Source organism: Vigna umbellata, chromosome 11 (genome assembly GCF_029865625.1).
Source record: "Vigna umbellata cultivar VRB3 chromosome 11, Vumbellata_1.0, whole genome shotgun sequence".
Classification (NCBI taxonomy): domain Eukaryota; kingdom Viridiplantae; phylum Streptophyta; class Magnoliopsida; order Fabales; family Fabaceae; genus Vigna; species Vigna umbellata.
Window position 1 is genome coordinate 27669336 of NC_142175.1, and position 23226 is coordinate 27692561.

General features: G+C 29.8%; 1 protein-coding gene across 1 annotated transcript; it reads right to left on the reverse strand.

The window, feature by feature from the left end:
• Positions 1-12454: 12454 nt before the first annotated feature.
• LOC124837108 (transcription factor MTB1-like) lies at positions 12455-15032 on the reverse strand. The gene has a single exon (XM_088102113.1). The coding sequence runs from the start codon at positions 14598-14600 to the stop codon at positions 12723-12725; it is 1878 nt and encodes a 625-aa protein (XP_087958239.1). The 5' UTR covers positions 14601-15032; the 3' UTR covers positions 12455-12722.
• Between the last annotated feature and the right edge of the window lie 8194 nt (positions 15033-23226).

Below are 23226 nucleotides of genomic sequence, written 5' to 3' on the forward strand. Positions count from 1 at the left end.
GAAGCTATCAAATTAATACTACTTTTCAAGGCAACTTCAGTATTGCCAAGTAGTATTCAAGAAGGTAGATAGGGCTAAAGTAACCCTGAGTCGTCTCCCAACGAACACGGAATTGCTTTTGAATATCTGACTCTTACGTTATGCAATGCTTATGAATAAAAATGATGTTTGGAGAATGTTTAAAGAACAATTAATAAACTTAAAAACAGTTACGATGAAATAGGCTAATTCCACTGCTTTTCCAAGATAGATTCATCATCGGTTATTCACGGATAATTGTTCAATTGATTATTGTTTAAGTTTCAAATTAATTAAAGTACATTCTTAATTAATTTGAGGGCGATCATGCATTTAACCAAAGTAAATTCTCAATCAAATGCAAAATCTTTCTAGATTATTCACAATAAATTCAACCAAAGTACATTCTCAATCAAATTCTATTGTGTTTAATCATATCTATTCTTAAATCTCCTAACCAAATTAAAAGCTAATCAATCAAAGTAAATTCTCAATTGATTATAGTTGAAATTATTACTAATCAATCAAAGTACATTCTCAATTGAAAGTAAAAACCATTTAATCATATGAAAGTTTCTAAATTAAATCAAATTAGATTCTCAATTAAACCTAGAAACCCTAGAACTCATATAATCAATATGCATGTAGATTCAAACACATTATGATGGAAAAATCTTTGCTTTTAATTTGATAGAGAGATGAAAGACATAGAGAGAACAACTTAAATCAATAATCAAAATAAACAATTGCATTAACTCAATCTAACCTCAGAATCCATAATGGAATTACAACAGAATTAGCCCTAGATGCTTAGCTCTCCATGAATGGAGTTGAATACAAGATGAAAAAAAAGTGAGAGGAGTATGAAAGAATGAATGTATGAAGTGAAGTCCTCTGGGTCTCTTTAAATAGGGCTTGATTGGGCTTGGACTCTGAATAGTTTGTTGATAAGATATTTTCTGTTGATATATTATATCTTTCAAATATTCATTAGATTAAATCAGTTTTAAAGAATATTTGATAGATATTAACTTAATTATCTTATATCCTATATCTTCCAAATAACTAAAATATTTAGATAATGATAAAATTATTTGGAAGATATTTTCTGTTGATATTCCCAAATTAAATTCAACAACTGAATTTTATCTTTTAGATTTTCTGACTTTCCAAAATTGCACAAATGCCCTGAAATTTCTTCAATCTGCACTTTAGCCCGTTCTGAATTTTCCAAATAAAATCTGATTTTGGGCCTTGAATTGCCATTTGGACCAATAAAACTTATATTCTCAGCTGCACAAATAAACATTAGAACATCCAAGAATAATTTATGCGCTAAAACTCACTTTTTACGTCTCTTTATTTCCCAAACCCAACAATTCCAATCATCACAAATTCACTTAAAATCAACCATTTAAGCACAATTATCCCATCAAAAATTTGAATTTTAAAGCATAAATGTGGGCATAAATATGCACTCATCACATGTCAACGAATGTTCAAACACCGCTCGCCAATTCATGTCAACGAGCGTTCAAAAACGAGCGTTCAGACTCCGCTCGGCAATCCATGTTTACGAGCGCTCAAGAAGTTGGCCGTTCGGGCTCAAATTTGTTCAACCTTTTGGTTTTAAGCGCTCGATAACCCATGTTTACGAGCGTCAAACACAGTCGGCCGCTCGACTTCCATTTGCTTTCAACCGCTCAATCTCACATGCCACTCGACCGCTCGACAACCTATGTGTCGAACGTTCAAAACAGTCCTCATGATCGGCCTCGCATGCCACTCGGCCTCTACCGCTCGGTCATACGTATCCTCACGTTCGGCCTCACTTGCTCCAGCTTTTTGCCGTTCGTCTTCGCCTCCTTTTGGTCCATCAAATTCAACCACTCGGTCATCCTTGTTTTAAAACGTTCAGTCCACACATGAGCAATAACCAGGAACACGCTCTCTAATTACAGCGAAGACAGCCTCCCTCAAACTCATAAGTCCTATAGTTACCACGTCCATAAAACAGAACGGTTAACTCGGACTTGGGGGGCATGTTATGTAGTAAGGATATTTATGTAATAACATAAATATCTTAGATATTTTAGACAGTTAAGATATTTATCAAAGCCACTAACCACATTTTTAGGTAAGGTGGTTATTTTTATTTTGCTTATAAATATAGTGACAGGACCAAAGTCCAGGGACGTTCTCTTTATGCTCTAGAGACCCTAGACAGTATCATAACCACTCTCTTGAGAGCTGAGGCTCCATAATTCACATCTGACTTGAGCGTCGGAGTATCTTTGCAGGTACCTCCCCCTCCTTTGGGAGTATGAACAACAACAATTGGAGAAGAGCAAGCGTCCCAGCAAGCGTCCCAGACAGCCAGGAGCAATAAAGACACACCGGACAAATATACACCGAAACAATTAACTTAGTTATATTTTTTTTAGTATTATTGTATATTTGTTAATATTATTCTAATCATAACTTTAAAAACTAAAAGAGTAGTTTTAAAAACATTCTAAATCATTAACATCATTTCGGTGAAAATATAGATAGCTACAAACTTTTTTGAATTTCAGGAAAAAACAAACATGCACGCCCAATTGCAGTAGCTGCCAAAAGGTTCATCCCACCGTACACATTTCTAATCACGGCATTCGTGGAAAGATGCATTAAGAAAAAACAAATACGCGTGAAACACTATTTAAAGTAAAAAAATCAGAATTACTATTTTGGAAAGTTATTTTTCATTAAACATCACTTATACATATGATTATATATATATATATATATATATATATATATATATATATATATATATAAGCACTACACTACAATGACAAAGAGTTTGATTATATTTGTTGCTAGTTTTGGAGTAAATTCTTTTATTGACTTTTTTTTACATATAATAGATTTGAAATTGTGTTTTTATTTTTAATAAATAAGGATATTTGTGTGTATTTCTTGTTAAAATATGATATTACAAAGAATTTAATGTTAAATAAATACATATCAAATAAGTAAACAAAAAAATCTATTATTGTAAAATTTTTTAAAATAAAATAAAAATATCTCAATAATTTATAACAAAAATAAATATAAAAACATTGCCAAACAAATATACAAAATACTTATTCCCATTTATATACCATTAAGAAATTGAATATAACTTGTATTCACATTTAATTAATATTAATATTACCCAAAATTATTGAATTATTTTTATTTAAACGTACCATGATACCTTTTGAATAATATTATTACAGACTGATTTACATCAAGACTGAGAAACCTCAAATTTCATATAGACAAAATCACTAAGAATAATTCGTAAACCGATGAGACGAATAAGAATCCTCAAAAAAGTAATAATATTATTAGTACATTTAATAATATGATCTAAAGTGATGTGAACATAAGACTTAACAATACAAGGACGCGTGCATTAAAAAATAAAAACTATATTCTCATTTCTTTACCTTAAATAACAAACAATTTTAATATTAGTGAAAAAACACACACACATATTTATATATATATATATATATATATATATATATATATATATATATATATATATATATATATATATATATATGATTCCAACATATTAATAAAATAAGATATTTTTTATAATTAATAATCCAAAAACAGGTAATTCAAAGTATAAATATATCTATGTTAAGACACTTGTCTAAAAAAAATATAACCATAATATGATGTAATAAATAAATATACAAGAAACTATCACATATCAATTTACGATGAAAACTATAGATCACAAAAAGAAATTAAGTTATAATATGTCAAATAATTACATCTTTTTCTTCTACCAAGACATTAGTTCCAACATCTTTATCTACTCACACCAATAAAGTATTATTGTTAAAAGAAGAACACGAGACAAGACAAACAACAAAAGAAAAGGTAAGCTAGTAGATAAAATTGTATATCAATTTAATATGTTGCCACATCATACACAATAATTTAAACAATTAGAAGCACACAATTCCCAAGATAAAAGACCCTTCTAGACTTAATCATTCGATCATTCAAATAAAATGCATCGTTCAACTAGGAAGTCATGCATTTGTGATGGACAATCTTCCACTAGACAATATTAATCCTTTTACTGATGTTCTTTAGACAAGGATCTCATGATACTCCTATTGCCTAATTTATCTACTAACACAGTGTAAATTCTTTGTTCCATTATTGTAAATATAATACAACATTTTATTATAAAAATCGAGACATGGTCCAAACACACAAAACAACAAAAATTAAACCCAAATTTACTTTTCATCTAAACAAAAAATCATCCCTATCACTAGCTCCTTATACAAAATAAAGAAAAGGAAATAACAAAATAACTTACCTCAATGGTCAGTGACACAGAAAAAGTAACAAGGTCACAAATGAACGAGAACAGTCTCTTACTTTCTCAAGCCATAAACATCACTTAGGTTTTGGTGTTTCTAAAGGGCAAACTGATTAGTGACATATAGTGGATAAATTTTGGGGAAATTTTGTAGGGAATAAGTGTTTTTCGTTGTTGTTCTTCCCACTCTTTGTTTGCAATTTTGTGATAAAATTATCTTAAAGTTTTTATGGGGAGAGAATAAGAAGTTTTAACTTTATTTCACCCCTCATTTACCAACGAATAATATCCCTTTATGAATAACTAATTACCGACAAGCTCCTCGCAAATCTTTATTGTTCGATATTACCAACAATATTTGATTTACAATTTCTCATATGACCTTACCAACAAATATTTTCTTCGATATTTTGAACATAGATATTTGTCAGTATTTTTCTCAGTAATTTGTGATTACATACAGATTTTAATCCTTCAGTACAATTCTATCACTACTTTTACTATTTCTTGGAGTGAAACAAGATTTTTTTTGTAGTCTTAATCCTTATACAATATATGTAATTATGCAACATTATTATATCCATGATTCAAATATTTTATCAATAAAATTTGATATATCTCACTTAGTCTTAGAGAAAAGGTTGTAATGGGTCAAAGTTGTTCTACCTATACCTTTTTCTCAAAATTTGACATCCAATTACCTATAGATTAAAAAAAATAAAATTTTTTACTTAAGCAAGTCTTATTACTCAAGACAAACACTTTCATATTAAAGAATCTCACCCAAGCGAGGAATGTTTAGTTGAGAAAAAATAATGTAAATCTACTACTTTTGTGACATTATCATTAAAAGTGATTTTTTTTTGTCAAACTTATTAAATGTATTGAAGAACTATATATAAGATTAATCTTCTTTGTGTAGAAAATACACATAAAATACTTTATTTATAATAAAAAAATATATAGACTAGGCTCAAAATACAAATTGAAAAAAATAGCAAAGTAACATAATATAAGTAACTAAAAATAAAAAATAAATATAAGACATTTAAAATATCTAACAATCTAAAATATCAAACAACACTAAACTTACTTTGCACCATTGTCTATTTTTCTTCACATTCATTCAAACGAAATAGATGTATTAGTGTTGTTTTAATCTTACTCTTTAATATCCTTGTTTTTGTTTGGAAATTCTGAATTGATTTGAATTCACTATCTAAATATTTAATTATGAAATAAGATTAAAAAATCTATTCCAAATATTTTAAGAAACATGTGAATGGATTAGGTTCTAAGTGTGTTAATTAACCTTTATTTTCTATGAAATTCTATCATTTTAATCACTAGTAAAGATAGAAAAGAATTGAATATATTTAGATAATCAAAACTAATACATGATTGAATGGTTACATGTAGTCCTAAGTAAGGAGAAAACATCAATACATGATGATAGGTAAAGAAACTAAAATGAAGATCATGAAAAATTTTGTCTTGACCAAAATTTTCGAATGGTGTCATTATTAGAGTTATATATGTATCTATTTCTCTTGTGATTTTATTTTTTCTTTCTAGAAACAATGTTTTTATTTTAAAAAAGTTTACTCATAATTTATTATTCCAAAATCATAACTCATTTTCATGCACTTTTATGGGACTGCTTATTTTCCAACTACTCTAAAGTTAAAGTTTAATCTATTAATAAAATTTACTATCATAATAATATTTAGCCTACTTTTTCCATTTTATTTATAAACTAATCATTTAAAACATAACAAAAAGAAAATACTAACATCTATTAGTATTCATCAAAAGTTACCTATAATGGTAAAATCTTACAAAAATGGACTTTTGACCTATCACAATTTCATAAAATTAATAGTTAAGAAGAAGTTTATTCGGCTTATATGTTAAAATTTGATTATATGTTTAGTTACTAAATGACATTTAACAAAAAGTGTTAATGTATTTCATCCATTAAAACATGGTTTTAAATTTCAGATTATAATTTCAATGCCAATGTAATTCGTAACTACCATTGTAGCCCATGCCACGCAAATGTTGAAGTGTTTCTAATTAGTGATGGACACTAACATTTATGAAGAGATTTTGTATATCTGTAATAAATTTAGCTTCCTCTCCCGATATTCTCCTTCAACATAAATGGCTAGTAAATGCCCATTATTCAACTTATCAATTCTAACTTCAAATAAGCCAAATTCATTTCCACTACTAATTAATCGATCATGTTACCTAAAGTGAATAAAAAATCCAAATTATTAAATTCAATTTAAATTCGTATTATTTAAGTCCATTAATTTAAATATATTTACTCTAAATTTAATTTTATATTTTAGGATTTTAAAATCACTTGATTTAATTAGATTGATTACAATTTGGATTGGATTTAAATCGAATATTTTATAATTTTGAAAATTTAAAATCAAGAGATCAGCTGGGTCTTTCTTCGTGCACTCTCCCCTTTTTCTACCTACACTCCTGTAAAAGTTGTAATCTCCAAATGATCCCTTATTAAAATTATAACGAAAATCCCTATACTTCTTTACTTTTTATATTTTTTGGATTTGGTGTTTCAGAGAGTGTTTTTGAATTTAAAAAATAAAATTAAAAATACATTTCAAATCGAGTATTTTAGAAGATATTTTTTAATTCAAAAATATATTCTGCAACAGTCATTTCGAAATATAAAAAAAAACAATTCTGAAACAAGTGTTTGTGAAATATATTTTTAGATTTGAAAATGATTTTTGAAACACCCATTTTAGAATGTATAAAACATAAATCTTCTCCGAAAACAGTGAATCTGAAATGCATACACCCTATTTTTACATTCTTATTATCATCAATTTTTAATGATTTTCAAACTGTAAATAAGAGAAGGAAGTGCAGAGAAAGTTTAAACCATCGTTGCGAGCTCTATGGATGTTGAGACTATCCTTATCCAAGTCAAGTAAAGTGAATCAGACATAGGTCGACAGGAGTGGGTCTAATCCATGAAATTTTAATGGTTCTAGACTGAATTTTGAAAAATCTAATCTTATTTTAAAAAATAAAACTCAATTTTATTAAAAATCAATTTTTAACATGAGATTTTCATTCATTTTTATATTCTAAATTCATTTTATGGGGCATGATTTTCAATATGTTATTAAGAAATGTACAAAACGTTTCTTTTTTTTTTTTTTCCTATGGCATAAATGCGTAATTAATCGTAGTGGTCTGTCATTGTTATTGTTATTGTGATTGGAACATACAAATAAATTGGATAACCACACCAGCTTCTTGTGAGACTACCGACAAGCACAAATATCAGTGCATTCAAATTGGTGAAGATGAATTTGGCACTGACCTTTGGAATCGAAACGAATCATGTTCATTTCGTATGAATAATGTTCTGGAAGAGCCACTTTCTTCTGTGGTCCTCTTCTGCTACAAAATCATGTACCCTTGTCTGAAATCTCACAACAAATATCAATTATCTGTGCTTTAAAACTTATAAGCAACGAGCCTGTCACCTTCCTATTTTAAACTAGTTGTGTAATAATACACACAGAAATACAATTAAATGTTGAAGCCCTAAAACTATATATTATGGCCATTCATTCTTCTTCCAATTTAACATCCAACATGCAACTCACCATTGCTATTTATTTGTCTTGCCTTGTGCATCATCCTCACTTCATATGAATCAGTAGTAGTACTTTCTCTCTTCATTTCTGCAAGTTCTTCAAAACTGAGTATTCTAATCATCAAGTTATTGCACTTGAAAGCTTGACATCATGTGGCAAAGGAGATATACCATGCTGCAAGATTGAAGGCAAATTGCAATGAGAAAAAGCCCTATAAGAGATTAGACAGAAAACAATAATTTATTCACGAATATGTCAAGCTTTGTTACATCTCAAAATAATAGTTTTTGAAGATTATGAAATACTTTTTTTAAAAAAGAAATCCAAGAGAAGTGGCTTAGAAGACATTAATTAAAAGCTGACATAATGTTGGTGGCAAATTAAGTTATAAACCCTAGCCTTAAATATTGTGGGGAACATGGTGTTATATACTTACCGACAATAATCTTCATATGCAGAACGTAGGCACATGTTCTACTATTGTGTCGTCTAATGATTGCATTGGCAATACCCTATATGGTTCTTCTGCATAATCATAACTGTTTAATTGTTCTTACTACTTAGTTGAAGTGTTTTTTGGAAACCTGGTAGGTTGTATTAGAGAGAATTAAATGATGAAATATTGAGTATGAATGAGTAATCCTTGGGTTTGATTTTGGTGATGGTTGTAAGAATTTGGCATTTTGGATTGGAACAGAAAGTGGATAATGAATTTGAACCACAGAAAAGACAGAGAGAAAAAACAAAAAGGGTCACATCTATAGTTATTTTGTTCAGCACAACAGCACATGCCATTATTCATTTTTGACCCTTACTTTGTTGCAGAGGACTATCGAGTCCCCACATCTTGCCTTTCTTCTGATGGACTTTCACTACCTCCTAAGGCCAATTCTCTTTTTTTTTGTTGGAATCTCGACACTATGTGTCTTCATCATCTACATAGAACAGAATACGGGTCATCTTTCACTGTGAATACATTATTTTCACTCAAGGAAGATTAATTAAGGGTATCTCAGCATGAAAAATCACGAATTCAAAACAATGTTTTTTTGTTGGATTTTTCTAGAGAATACAGCAAAGATTTTCTATGTCCAAATATAATAAGTTATACATACGATAATTTCCAACATAAAATCATAAGATTTAATATTTGTATTCTAACGTACTTTTAACTCGTACTTATATTTTTAACTACTTTTAGAAATGCATTAACACTTGTTGTTAGTCCTATGAATTTCATTCATATTTGAAAATTTTCAACCATAGCATATGTCATTTTAAAAAATTATATATAAATTATTTTATATAAGTTAAATATGTTTTTAATTCTTAAATTTAGAGACACTCAGTTTTAAATTTTGATATATATTTAGGTCTTTAATTAAATTTTAAAAATAAATAAATATAATCTTTTTAAAATAAGATATTAATTTTATGAATTTGTTAAACGGTATTTCAGACATTTAAATTGAAACTTGTCAAAGTTATGTAAAAAACTCAAATCTCGTCTTAAAATACATTTGAAACATCAACCAAACGTAATTAAGTTATAAATAATATATTTATTCATTTTTAAAGTTTAAAAATAAAACTGTATCAAAATTGAAAGAAAAATAAATTATAATTGTGTCAAAATTTAAAAACTCAAAACATATTTAATATATATTTTTTATTTATTGTATTAATGAAATTATTTTAAAGTTATTAAAAATAAATATTCTATATGTTGAGTTTGGATGGTAAAGAAATTTGTACTTAAAAATATTATGTGAACAGTGTGTTTCTCTTCATACTCGATCTTATATTAAGTTATTAAAACATTTTTACTTTATTTGATATTTTATTATAAAACTTATGTAATTATAATTTTTTCTGTTATTTGTTATTAAAAGAAGTTACATATTATTTTTGACATTAAATTATTGATAATATTATATTTTATTCAATATGATTTTTTTTCTTATGTGGAAAAAAAATGTTAATAAATATTAGGACAAAATATGAGTATATCTATATTATATGATAAAGATGAGAAAGTGAAACAAATTTTATAATACTGAGATATCAAAGATGATGAAGTGTAGGTATGTTTACATCACAAACTAAATCATAAACATGTATAGTCAAATTCACACTCATTACTTTTTATTATCATATCTACTAATAATTTCTTCTTCTACTTTTAAATTTTTGGATTATTCTCATTTTTAAATAGATTGCTATGTTTGCCCCCATTGAAAATAAGAAGAACCAATCTTGGAGGATCTGCATGTTACACAGATAAGTCCTAAAACGTTGTAGTTTAACATGTCTCAAGTTAATCTCCCATTATCATATATACAGAAGTGTGAATAATAAAATCAATGTGAGCTTCTACAATATTCAAAGTATCACTTAAGTTTTTTTTATCAGTACTTAATTTTTTTTCATTAATAAATATTAATTATTAATATTTTGTTAATAGAAAAGTTAAACTCTGAAACTTTCTTAATCTTTAAAATCTACCAAATTAACCTTATAACTATCAAATATTTATAAAAAAATTGAATTTTCGATCTCTTTCATTTTTCTTCTAACTCTACAAACCAACTCTAGAAGAAAGCTAATATATACACATTTAGGGAAGGTGGAAAGGAGTATCTACACATCTTTCATGATTAGTTATAAAATCACACCTCAATCATGTGGTAATATTCACCATCGTGATAAGATATAAAACTATAAAAAAAGTGATTGTTGACCGAGGAAGCTCCACAAACTTTTTATATTAAGATATACCTTTGCTGATTCAAAATTTTTAAAGACATGTTTATTTTGAAATGTAATGACATGACTATTTTAGCAGCTCTATGAAGAAGATAATAATATAGGGGTACTCTTAATGATGTAGTTTTAAGAAAACAAATGAGCTATTCAAATTTAAAACATTATTTGAAACAAAATGTTATATTCTATGTTGTGCTTTTCCGTCACCTAACCTAACGTGTATCAAATTTTGTCTTCCTCTCAAATGAAAAGCACGTTTGGGCGCATGTCCCTGTTGACTTCTTCTTTGGGCTTAATCTTCCAAAATTACTTCAATAAACACCACCTTCAAATTCTAATTATAATATAAATCATATGAAAATTGCTTTTACGAACGCTTCATCAGTTCTGGAAACATCCATTTACGATTTTTAATATTCTATAAATCTCAAACTAACATAGAAAAGTACAAAAAATATTATAATTATTATTATTATTCATGAAAAAAGAAGTCTTTTTTATTCAAATTCAACATGGGGTAACATGCATTGAAAATGATACTATTATTGGAGTTTGCATGAGTTATAATGGGTTTAAGATGAGAATTGAAGGTAAAAGAGATTATTAATGGTGAAAAATATAAAGAATGGAAGGGAAAAATATAAATATTGGTGGGCAATCTTTATCATTGAACTATAGAGAAGGAATCATTGGCAAGAGTTTCATGTAAAATTGACACGACCTTGTTGGGGTTTCTCTCAGCATCAACTACACCTTATGTCACACACACTTTCTCTCATTGCATCGTTTTCTTTCCTTTGCTTTTCTCAAAGTCCTACTTTCATTCTCTTCCATAAACAAACACATGCACCACATGATCCTTGTCACCGCTTAACTCATTGGGTGAAAAGAACTCTGGCACGTGAACGTTTTACAATTCAATATCATCAAAATATCAGATGGGACACGGTCACACGATGCTGCACTGTGCAGGACCACACAAGATGATAATAATAATAATCTATATTATGGTTGTTTTTGCTTTTTATTATTTTATGAGAAATTCTGCATAATGGAGCTTCTATCTGTTGAATTCAACCTGTGATATCTCAAACTTGTTAAGGAAAGGTGGATATATAATAACTAAGGAACTCACCACACTGTAGAATGCAGAATCTATTTTTACAGTACTATGGTTGATCAAATAATAAAACCATGGATCTACTATGAAAAAGTTTGTTGGCCCTTTTATTTCTACTCATTTTCTAACTTCTGGAAAAGCTAGCTAAAAAAATGAATCACAAAGTACTGCCATATGCAAGCAGAATGAAAAAAGAATAAGAAACTTACCTTCCTACAAAAGGAAAGTCTTTATTTACTCAAACTAATGCATTTTATCAAGAAACATGCATTTCTAAAGCAGGAAATAAAGATGTTATTGAGTTAGGAATGAAGTATGATGACATTACAAAATAAGGTATCCTGTGCAGGAAAGGATTATTACAAATATGAAAGAAATTACATGAGATGATGTGATATAGTTAAAATGTGACAGTGAAAAAATCAGCAGACAAATAGTTAATATTTTGCTGCAGAAGACTAGATAGAATACAAGAAAAAGGCAAAGAAAAAGAAAAGAGAGAGATTATATTAGGCTATGATATGAAGAAGGTAAAATGGTAGTTCTGTTAAACTAAACAAAATAATTGACATAGCAGGAATGATAGTTCTTATGATAAACTGTGTATATTATAGACAAACATAAATTGACTGCCCTAGAGGGTTAATAGAAGCTGTAATTCTACTTTCCTAGTTCCCACTGCTTTACTTTAAGATTCTCTATAGTATAACAAAATTTCTGAAGACAATGAAGATATTTGGCTCTTCTATGTGTATCATGCTATGGACTATGTTAATTGCAATTCTCCATATCACAATGTCTGTATGGGGTTGGATTCTTTGGAAAACAATGCAATCAACTTTTCCTTGGTCAGCTGATCAGGTCCCTGAGATTTAACTACAAATGTATGGAAAACAGTATCATTTGCAGCAGTAAGTTTTGAATCAACAACACCAATATCTGCTTCTTTGAAGGTTTGAATGACTTTTGAAACCGGGTGAACATCAATAGGGCAGCTCACCTTTACTACCACCCCATCTTGTGCAGCTTCAACATTCACATCAGAAATTCCATTACTATGATTTTCTGATCTTGCATTGGCCTCCACCACTGATCCATCCATAGAGGTGCTTCCAAATCTCTCTCTCTCAGACTCCATCGTCTTGAGTTTCGCTTGAAGTTCATTGATGTAAGCAATAGCATCTCCCAATAGAGATGCTTTGTCCATCTTTGAGATATTTGGAACAACCGCACGCAGGGCATAGAACCGCTGGTTTAGCTTCTCCCTCCTTTGCCTCTCTGCCTCCACATGGTTGAGGGGCTCCTCCCTTCCATTGGCCGGCTTCCTTCCCCGTTTCCTCGGCCTCCTGTCATCGGCAACATTCGTTCTCTCCTCCTTGCACGATGCCTCAACATCAGAAATCTCAGATTCCGCAATGATTGATCTCCCTGAAGCCCTTGAAGTTGCTCCTGAGAAATCAATTTGCATCTGAGCCTTCCGTTGCTGTTGCTGGTGCTGATAATTGTTATGCACAAAATCATGCCTCGTGCCATTGGCCAGCTCCGGCACCGACAATGCACCGGAGGTGGACAACCTAGGAGCATGAATTTCAGGAGGACCAAGCTGTCTCACAACTTGACCGGCCCCCCAACCAGAACCATGGATACCATTTGGAAAACCAACACTATTCCCATTGGGATGAGCTCCCCACGCCCTCGGCCTCTCTTCCATTTTCCTCACAGCAAGTTTCTCTCTGAATTGAGTCACACTGTTCAAATCTTGCCCAAAAATCTTTGGAACTCCGTTTCCTTCTACTCTATTATTACTACCATTGCTGCTGTTATTCTTTTCCTTATCCCCAATTGCCACACCAGAAAAAGGGGCATTTGCATTATCATCTCTCTTCTCACTCACCAAATCAAATGGTGTAATTGGCTTAATCCTGGGAGGGACCAACGATGCCTGTGCAGAAAACACAGACTTCAAAGCCTGCAAAAGCTCAAAACTCTCACCCACCATCCTCACAGACCCCATCTCCACCACCCCCATATCAGTAGGCACTAAAACAACAGTCTGAATTCCAGCAGATTTGGCCAAAAAAGACCTCACACAGTAATCAAAACTAGATTTGAACACATCCGAAAGCCACAAATGCTTCCCAGAAGCAAAACACTTACCTGGACCCCCTAGTCCACGGGGAAAAGAGAAGTACATGGAAGCAAGAAAGAACATCTCCGTGTCAGTAACACGGTCCAACCCAAAAGCATAATTGTCCTCGTCAGAACCCCCAAAAGTCATGTGCAGCTTCTGCAACACCCTCTTCCTCATCCTCTGCACCTTCTCGTCGTCAGCAACAACCCCTCTCCCTCTCACTTCTCCGCTCTCTTCTCCCTCCCGCGGTTCCCTGCAACAACCATCTCCCCACCCCAAAACCCAATCCCCAAACTTGGACTGCGAAATTTGCCAGAAGATCGCGTAGTTCCAACTGAAGTTCGACGCGTTAGTACGCTCCACGAGATCCGAAAGCTTGTTCTGCAGATTCTCGCCGCTCCCAAACGCCATTAACAGATTCTCGTTAGAAACCGAATTCGCCACCAAGTAATCAAACGCGCCGCGACCCAGAACCTCCACCACCGTCGCTTTCTCTTCCTCATTCCACACCCCTCCCAACCCCACCTCAATCTTCATCCCAAAACCCAACAAAATCTCAACTTTCTCAAAGCCCAAATCCAGAAACCTCAGATCTCGCAGAATTTCAACCTGGGGTTCCCGAAAATCAAAAAAACCTAAAAACTGTCCAAAGGAGTAACAACTCAACAAGAGACAACATTATGAGCACACCCAGTGTTCAAGTTATCAAATGGGTGTCTATGTCTCTAAGGAAAAAAAACACGTCCACCAGATAATAAAAAAAAGGAAGATAAAAGGGATTTTTCAGTTTTCTCAGTGAACCTATTCTTAAAATGAACAAAGAAAAAAAAACAGGTTTCAGAGTTTGGGAGAAAGAGAGAAGTGTGTGAATGAACAAACAGGCTTATGTTCTCTAACTCCGAACTCACTCTTTCTTTCTTCCTAAGTTGTAACTGCAAAGTGCGAAACAAATCAACCAGGGTTAAAGTTTAACCAGGGTTACTTGGTTGGAAGTTGAGAGGTAGTGGTTTTGGTTGTTTGCTCCTATCTATCTACTAGTCTTGTACTGAAGCCTGCAATACACTAAAATAAAAATATTAAATAAACTCATTGTAATTAATGTTTTGATATAAATAAAATACGTGTATTTAAATTAGCATGTGTGGTAATAAATGAGAGAAACCATTATGAAAAACAAAACAGTGGTACTTATATAACTTAGTGTGTAAGTAGATAAGGACAAGTTAATCTTGGAGTTTAAGGTAGTATATGAAATTCGTGATACTCGTGCTAAACAGTGACACGCAATACCTCACATGTGACTCACAGTTATGAATCTGAATGGTTGAATTTCGTGTTTCTGTGTGCATGTTAAAGATGGAATTGGTTGGTTTGGTGCTGTCTTTTCTCACTCTCATTTCAAAATCATTGCACAACTTATTTTAATTTTTCTAAATTAAAACATCAAAACAAGAAACAAATATGTCTATATAGTCGCAAAAATGCACACTCTATCTAACTTCTTTCTGCATTATTTTGTCTTTTATTTACTCCCTCCAAAGTAAACTTATAACTCTGTCATAAGATTCAGGAGGAAAATAACATAGTGCATCTTATACTAGATTCGTTTTTTTTTTCTAAAATGTTGGGAGATTCAGAGGCAAAGTTTATTTTAAGTTATATTAAATTTTCTTTTAGATCTTCTTAATTGAAGAAAATTGGTAAAAAAAAAACAGATTTTTAAAGAAATAAATGAATATTAATGTTTACTTTATAGGGGAATCCATAAACATATACTTGTGAGAAGATATAACACCTTGGATACGGGTATTGATAACTAGCTTAGTTGTGCTATATTTATGATAGATTACTATAGTTTATTAATTACTATTATGTGATATACTTTTCTTGGTGTGAATATAAATTGGATGTGCTATGTATAGTAAATATATAATAGTTTATTAATTTATGTTTTTTTAGAGAAATTTTAATTTTTTTTAGTATGATAATTAAAATGGTTAGAATTCTGGCAAACAAAATCGTAGATTAAGAGTGCAGCAAGAAACACTATTATTTTTTAATTAGATTTGTATTTTGTAATAGTAGTACAATTGAAAAAAGGTGAAATTATTATGATTTTGTTTAGGAAAATGATACTCGAACAACCAAATTTGACAACATTTCGACACAGCACACGTGTCAGCGTTTGAGAGGGCCACGTTTTAAATGAAAAAAGCTGCTGCAATATGAGGAAATCTGATCAAACCTGCTTCAAATGTGACGTGGCGAGGACGGGCACGGGCAGTTTCAAACCCTTTTGAAGAAAAACCAACTCCTCACTGCTTTCTAGGAGTTCCCGACACTGAAACACATTCCCTGATCTGTTTTGTCTTCTCTTCTTTTCCTTTTTTTTTTTCGACAACTTTCCAGGAATTCGGAGACATATTCCTGATTCCAGATTTTTTTTGTTTTTTTATTTATTTTCTTTATTATTTCTATTTTTATATATTTTTATTATTTTTATTATTATATATTTTTTATTAAAACAAATAAAGTGTAACGAAATAAAAGACGCACGCCCCACTGTTGGACGAACGCCTCGAAAACACCAAACGCCTATGACGAGTACTAGAAAACATCTAGAACGGCCGTTCACTATGGACACGAAAAAACGTAACAAGACCGAACGTTCAACTAACATAAGAAAATGACCGAACGCTATTTGCTGAACACCACAATAGGCCGAACGTTCAAAACCGAACGCTGGAGAAAATAAGCACAAATAGTACGAACGCTGAAGACAAATATCATGGAGACCGAACGTTCATCAAAACACTATGACCGAACGGTAAAGCTGCGGGGACGAACGGTCAAACGTTTGAACTGAGAATAGCCGAACGTCCTAGCGGTTGAATGGACGAACGGTCGAATAAGGCAAAGGACGAACAGCTGAAGAGAAGGACGAGCGGTAGATGAGGAGGAACGAACAGGACGAGCGGAACGATCGTAATCAAAACTTACTGTTTGGCCGATCGTTCAAAACCGAACGCCGGATGAGCGGTAGATGAGGAGGAGCGTCCTCAGACCAGTTCTCTCTCTCTCGCTCGTGCACCCTTTTCTCCAACTCTCTCGTCTTCGCGCCGCTTCTCTCTCTGTCGCTCGTGCACCCTTTTCTCCAAACGTTTTGGTTGGTCGCGCCGCTTCTCTCTCTACGAAGTGATAAAATAAAATTCAAATTTGAAACGCACACCCTAAATTGCCCGTGCCCGTCCTCGCCACATCACATTTGAAGCAGGTTTGATCAGATTTCCTCAGATTGCAGCAGCTTTTTTCATTTAAAACGTGGCCCTCTCAAACGCTGACACGTGTGCTGTGTCGAAATGTTGTCAAATTTGATTGTTCGAGTATCATTTTCCTTTTGTTTAACTATCTTCGTTATGTTATGGTATCACCATCATGATGTGAATAGAAAAATACTGAGCAAAATCGTACAATCTTACTATTTACGAATTAAATCTCAAATTTAACTGGAATAGTTTTTAATATTGTGACAAATCTGATTCTTAATATTTGATAAGAATGAAACTGGATTGTATATATTTTTGATGGATATTATAAATATTTGCATTCACTCAAATATTTATTAAATATATTTTTTATAAAAAATAAAAATTAAATAAAAAAAAATTTAATCCTAAATTACAATAAATAAACTTTAATTATAAACTTTAAAATAAATATTTAAATAATTTAAAATAATGACATATATAAATGAAGACATAATAAATATGTATATTTATATATCAATTCTTATACAGATTTAAAATTTGAGAAGAATTAATATTTGTGTCTAATCAAGTAATTTGAATATTCTTAACGTTCCATGTTTTGATATACTAAAAAAAACACATTTAAATTTAAAAATCAATAATTCTCTTCCATATAAAATAAAATAAAACAAAATAAATGTACAAAGATCTAACATTTTTCAGATTTGTATGTTTTATTATCTTATTAAAATTAATATTTTCATGGTAATCGACTAAATTTTAATGACAACCTTTATCATGTATGTGATCGAAATAAAATACAAATTTTAGTTAAGAAATAATATTAAAATGCTTAAAAAACTTTTTTTTTTCAACAGGAAAAATTTGCATAACTAAATTTGAATATTTTATAACATCTTACTTTAGTTTCATGGATATAAAAAAGACTTTTTGAGTAAAAATGTAATAAAAATATTCGTATTTATAACCTAATGAGAAAAAAGAACCATAATTTCATTTTAGAATAACCAATAAAAGAAATATAGAAAGATAATATGAAGTATTAGAAAATAAATTTAGAGTTTAAAAAGTGTTTAAAAAGTAAAAACTATAAATAAAATTTTATTTAAACGAGTTTTATTTTATGAAAACTTTATTTTCTAAACTATTAACCTCATCTACCTGATATTTTAATATATTTTTTTATCTTTAATAAGATCCAAGCATATATTAAAATTCTTGTCTTAAGACTAGTAAGTCTCTTTTATCATATTTGTCAGTAAGTCTCTCTTATCACATTTGTGTATAAAATAAATTCTTTTTTACTCTTGTCTTAAGAGTAGTAAGTCTCTCTTATCACATTTGTCAAGTCTCTTATCATATTTGCTTATAGAGTAAATTCTTTTTTACTCTTTCTTAAGTCAATTATAGATTTGGTTGGATGTGATTTCTGATAATTTTATTTGATTTTTTTTCTCTTTTCTAATTATGAATTAAAATTTTCATACGATTTTTAGTTTGTGTAAAGTCTATGTGAAGACGTCTCCATGTGTAAGGGAAGTTAGTTTATTTATAACAATTGTATTATTGTTTTGAATTAATGATTTGAGAATTATTAGTATTTATGACTGGCATTGATTTCTTGAATCGTTATTTTATAATTTGATTAATATTATTGTCTGTAGAGTTGATTTGAATGGGTTATGATTGTTTAATTTGATATATTTGAGATCTTATTTTGAACAAAAATAAGATACTTTAAATTAAAAAGAAACTAAATTTACATATAAATTATCAAGTTAAACCATCTATTCAAGTCAAATTGAAAGTTACAATTCAAAAGTATAACAAAACCAAAAAATAGTAAGCTTTAGTGGTCCAGACGAAACTTTGGTGTCATTATGCACTCTAGAATCAAGATTTAAAATATTAGAATATACATAAATTTTAACCTAAAATCTTAAGAATATGTTAATAATATGAAATTATGAATTTTCTATACAGATAATAAAGTATATCACAATCATTGAGTTAAGTTAGAGTTGTCAACCTACCAAGTCATTTTGATGTACTTTCATCTAGTCCACAAAACTAATGGATCCAAGTAGGTTAAGAAAGACTGACCTTCACGAACTCCTTTTTATAAATTTTGAAATTAAAAAATATTAATTTATTTTATATTATATTATTTTTAAGGTTTATAACATTATAATTTAAATTTTTAATAATTAAAAATTAAGTTATAATTATTAATTATAATAAAGTAATTTAACGTATAAATATAATATATATTTTAAATTTTTCTTAGAAATACTAATTAATTAACAACTTAAAAAAATTATATAATTAAAAATATTTGAAAAATAATTTATACGGTTATATATATATATATATATATATATATATATATATATATATATATATATATATATATATATATATATATATATTAAAAAAAATTGAAGTCAAGACTTTTAACTCATTTCAGTACGGAAGAGGCTAATAATAAGATGAGCCTATCCTAATTTTCTTCTTATACTAATAGATAGACGCTATTAAGTGCGTTTATTTTTTTAAGATAACCAAAAATAATTAAATATAATTAAATTTTATAATTTTATTATAAATATATTTTATTTATTTCATAAACAAAATTTTTTATGAATATTTATTTTAATTTTACAAATATTTAAATTTTAAAAGTAATCAAATAAAATAATTAAATTTAAAAAGAAACGTCACTTAAGAAATAAAATTAGTAAAATTAAATTAAAAAAGTATTACTTCAAGATAAAGAATAAAATAAAAAGTAAAATGGGAAAACCCATGCTAACTTTTTCATATTTTCTCAATAACTTTGATATATAATCACCTGTTCATTTAATGATATATAATCATAAAGTCAGTCACGCGCTTTATCAATATTCTATAACAAAATAACATGTATTATTGAACTACCAAGAAAAAAATAAAGAGGGTTTCAATAATATCATAATTAGTTCAAGCACAGTAAAAATATTGATTTAATTCGTTTTATACAATAAAGTATCATTAAATGAATATTATAGGTGATTACATAACTTTTCCAATACTGGCTTAAATTCATAATATATAAATTGATTGATGCAACTGTTATGTCTACACCTAACATTCCTTTTAGTAAGCTATACTTTTATAATATTTTTGCTACCTTTTAATACCCTGTAGAAAATATATTTAATGAAAAATAGTTCATTTTACTATATTTAAAACATAAAAAATTATTCAATATTTTAATTCTCTTAGCAATAAGTTATTGAACGAGTGGGGATTATTCTTAATTAACTATGTATATTTTGAGTAATTTCTTTTTTCTATACATTTTTAATTAATCACCTGAAAAATCTTAAAAAACAGTATTAACAAAAAGTAATTATGTTTAACACCTTAAAGTTTTAAAAAGCTTTTATATTTGTTTGTGTTTAAAACATTAATTTTTGTCATAAATACTTAAATTATAACCGTTTTGATAAAAATAAATAAATCAGCCAGTTAAGTTGAAAAAGTTCGTACTGATATTGTTGCCAACTAATTAAAATTAACTTGTAATTAATGTGAACCTTTATTAATGGACTTCAGTGTAACGGTGACGGCAATTAAAACTCAGTTTTTTTATTACAAATATTTAAAAAGAATTACAAATAAATATAAGAAGACAGAAGATGAGAATTTATTAAAAAAATAAAATAAAAAATATTTCTTAGAGATAAAAAATTTAAAGAAAATAAAATGTATCATAAAAGGTGATAATAAAAAAAAATTCACGCATGGTTCTGTTTATTTCACATGCTTTTTTTTATTATGGTACGGTAAGATAACAAAGGTTATCTAATGATGATAAAGAAAGTTAAAGAAGGTAGAAAACGCAATGAGACACTATTAATCATTATTTTTGTGTAATCATAAGGTTGAAAGTTATCCAGAAAAGGATTCATAGTAACCAAACACATTTTGGAGTGTTTGAGGTTTCAAGCTTAATTACTTTGCTAAAGATAAAGCATATCTTACCCTCTCCACCTTTATGGTGGACCAAATAAGACAAAAAAAAAATTTGAAAATACAAACCCGTATAATAATGATCAAATAACATAAATAAATGTTAATAACACTGATCAAATTAATTACAAAAATAACATAAAACATAATGTTTGTCTCGATAATATAATTAAAGCGGAGAATTATATCTTTTACTTGTAAAGAATTATTAAAGTGATATTTTATATTAAAATTGTTGTTTAGAACAATTATTCACATTCTTATATAATATTTGTTTATAAAAATGTCTAGTGTCTCATGTATATAAAGATGTCTAGATCATGATATTTTTGTCCTTTTTATAAAGATATTTTGATTAATTTGGTAAATTGTTTCTTCCATGAGAATGAGATAATTAAATATTAAAAATATATATTATGATCAAGATTAAATCTTCAAAATCGTATAAGTTTTTACGCGGTTTTACCGTTTTTCTAACGGCCAAGAGGTTATATATAAATCAAATTTAATGTTTTTTTCATATAAAAGAATACTAATTGTACTTTTAATATTTATTTATAATTATATAACTTAAACTTATAATTTATACAATCTATTGATAAAATTTGTTTGTTGATGTATAAATTGTAAAAATCTAAAAAATAGAGTATTGGAGTAGATAGTGTATTAAAATAATGAGACCGAATATTTTATTATAAAATAATCTTATAATATAAATAGATCCTTTTAAAGCTCAATTCATTATCTAAAACACTATTCTCTTTCTTTCCTCTCACATCTCTCTAACTTTTCCCACGCTAGGATCCTCTGTTTGACAATTAGGAAGTACCCAGATGATCACTGTGTCAAAGGCTACAAATTTGACCGATCAATTGGGTGAATCGAGCGGGTAAGCGCCTAGGCTCTTGATCATGCAAAATGATTCTGTGTGCATGGATCAATAATTCCTTTCCTTCAATTTCTGACTCAAATTAGGTTCTAAGGGTTCTCTTCTATCACCATTCGGTGATTTCACTAGTGCAGGAAGAGGATACGACACCGGTTAATTGCACTCATAGGCATCGGTTTTTGAACCGAGGCATATTCAGGCGAGGCAAAAAGTGGTAGCCTTTTTGTCTCGGTTCCAAACCGAGTTATTTTGTCTGTCTCTACGGCCTCGGTTAGAACCTAAACAGAGGTAGTAGGATCTTTTTTTTTCTTTAGCGTGCTTGGGTTCTTAAACTATTCTGATTTCAAACCCCAGAACCCCAAACTGAAAAACGTTAAAAATGAAAGAACTCAGATAACAAAACTCGGTTCATTCATTCTCATACATTCTGTCACGCCAAACAAACCAAAGATTTCTCCCAATTTCAGTTCAAAAATCTAAACCAAACAAGAATTTCATAACAGGAATCAAACAAGACACAATATTACAACATCCAATGTCAAAATTCTCTCTACAGAAGCAGCAAAATTACATACTCAGAAGCAATATTACAACAACAGAAGAAACTCAGAGATGAAACAGAAAGCCAGAGAAGCCAAATTTCTTCCTCTTCGCACATGGTGAAACAGAAAGCCAAGTTTCTCTATTCTTCCCCCAACGGCGTGGTCAGAGGTCCAAAGGTTTGTAAAATACAAAAGCCTGAGATTTACCGTGTGAGCTTTTGCTCCTCCAAACCCCAACCGCCGCAGGCCCGCCGTCCCTCCACCTCCTGCCCCGCCACACCGACGAAGCCTTCACCGGCTTCTGTCCCGCATGCCTCTGCAAACGCCTCATCCTCCTCGACCCCAACAACAACAACAGCCTCACCACTACTCGCAAACCTCCATCCACTGCCGCCGTCGCCGCCCTTAAAGCCCTCTTTCGCCCTAGAAACCCTAGAAGAAAAAGGAAA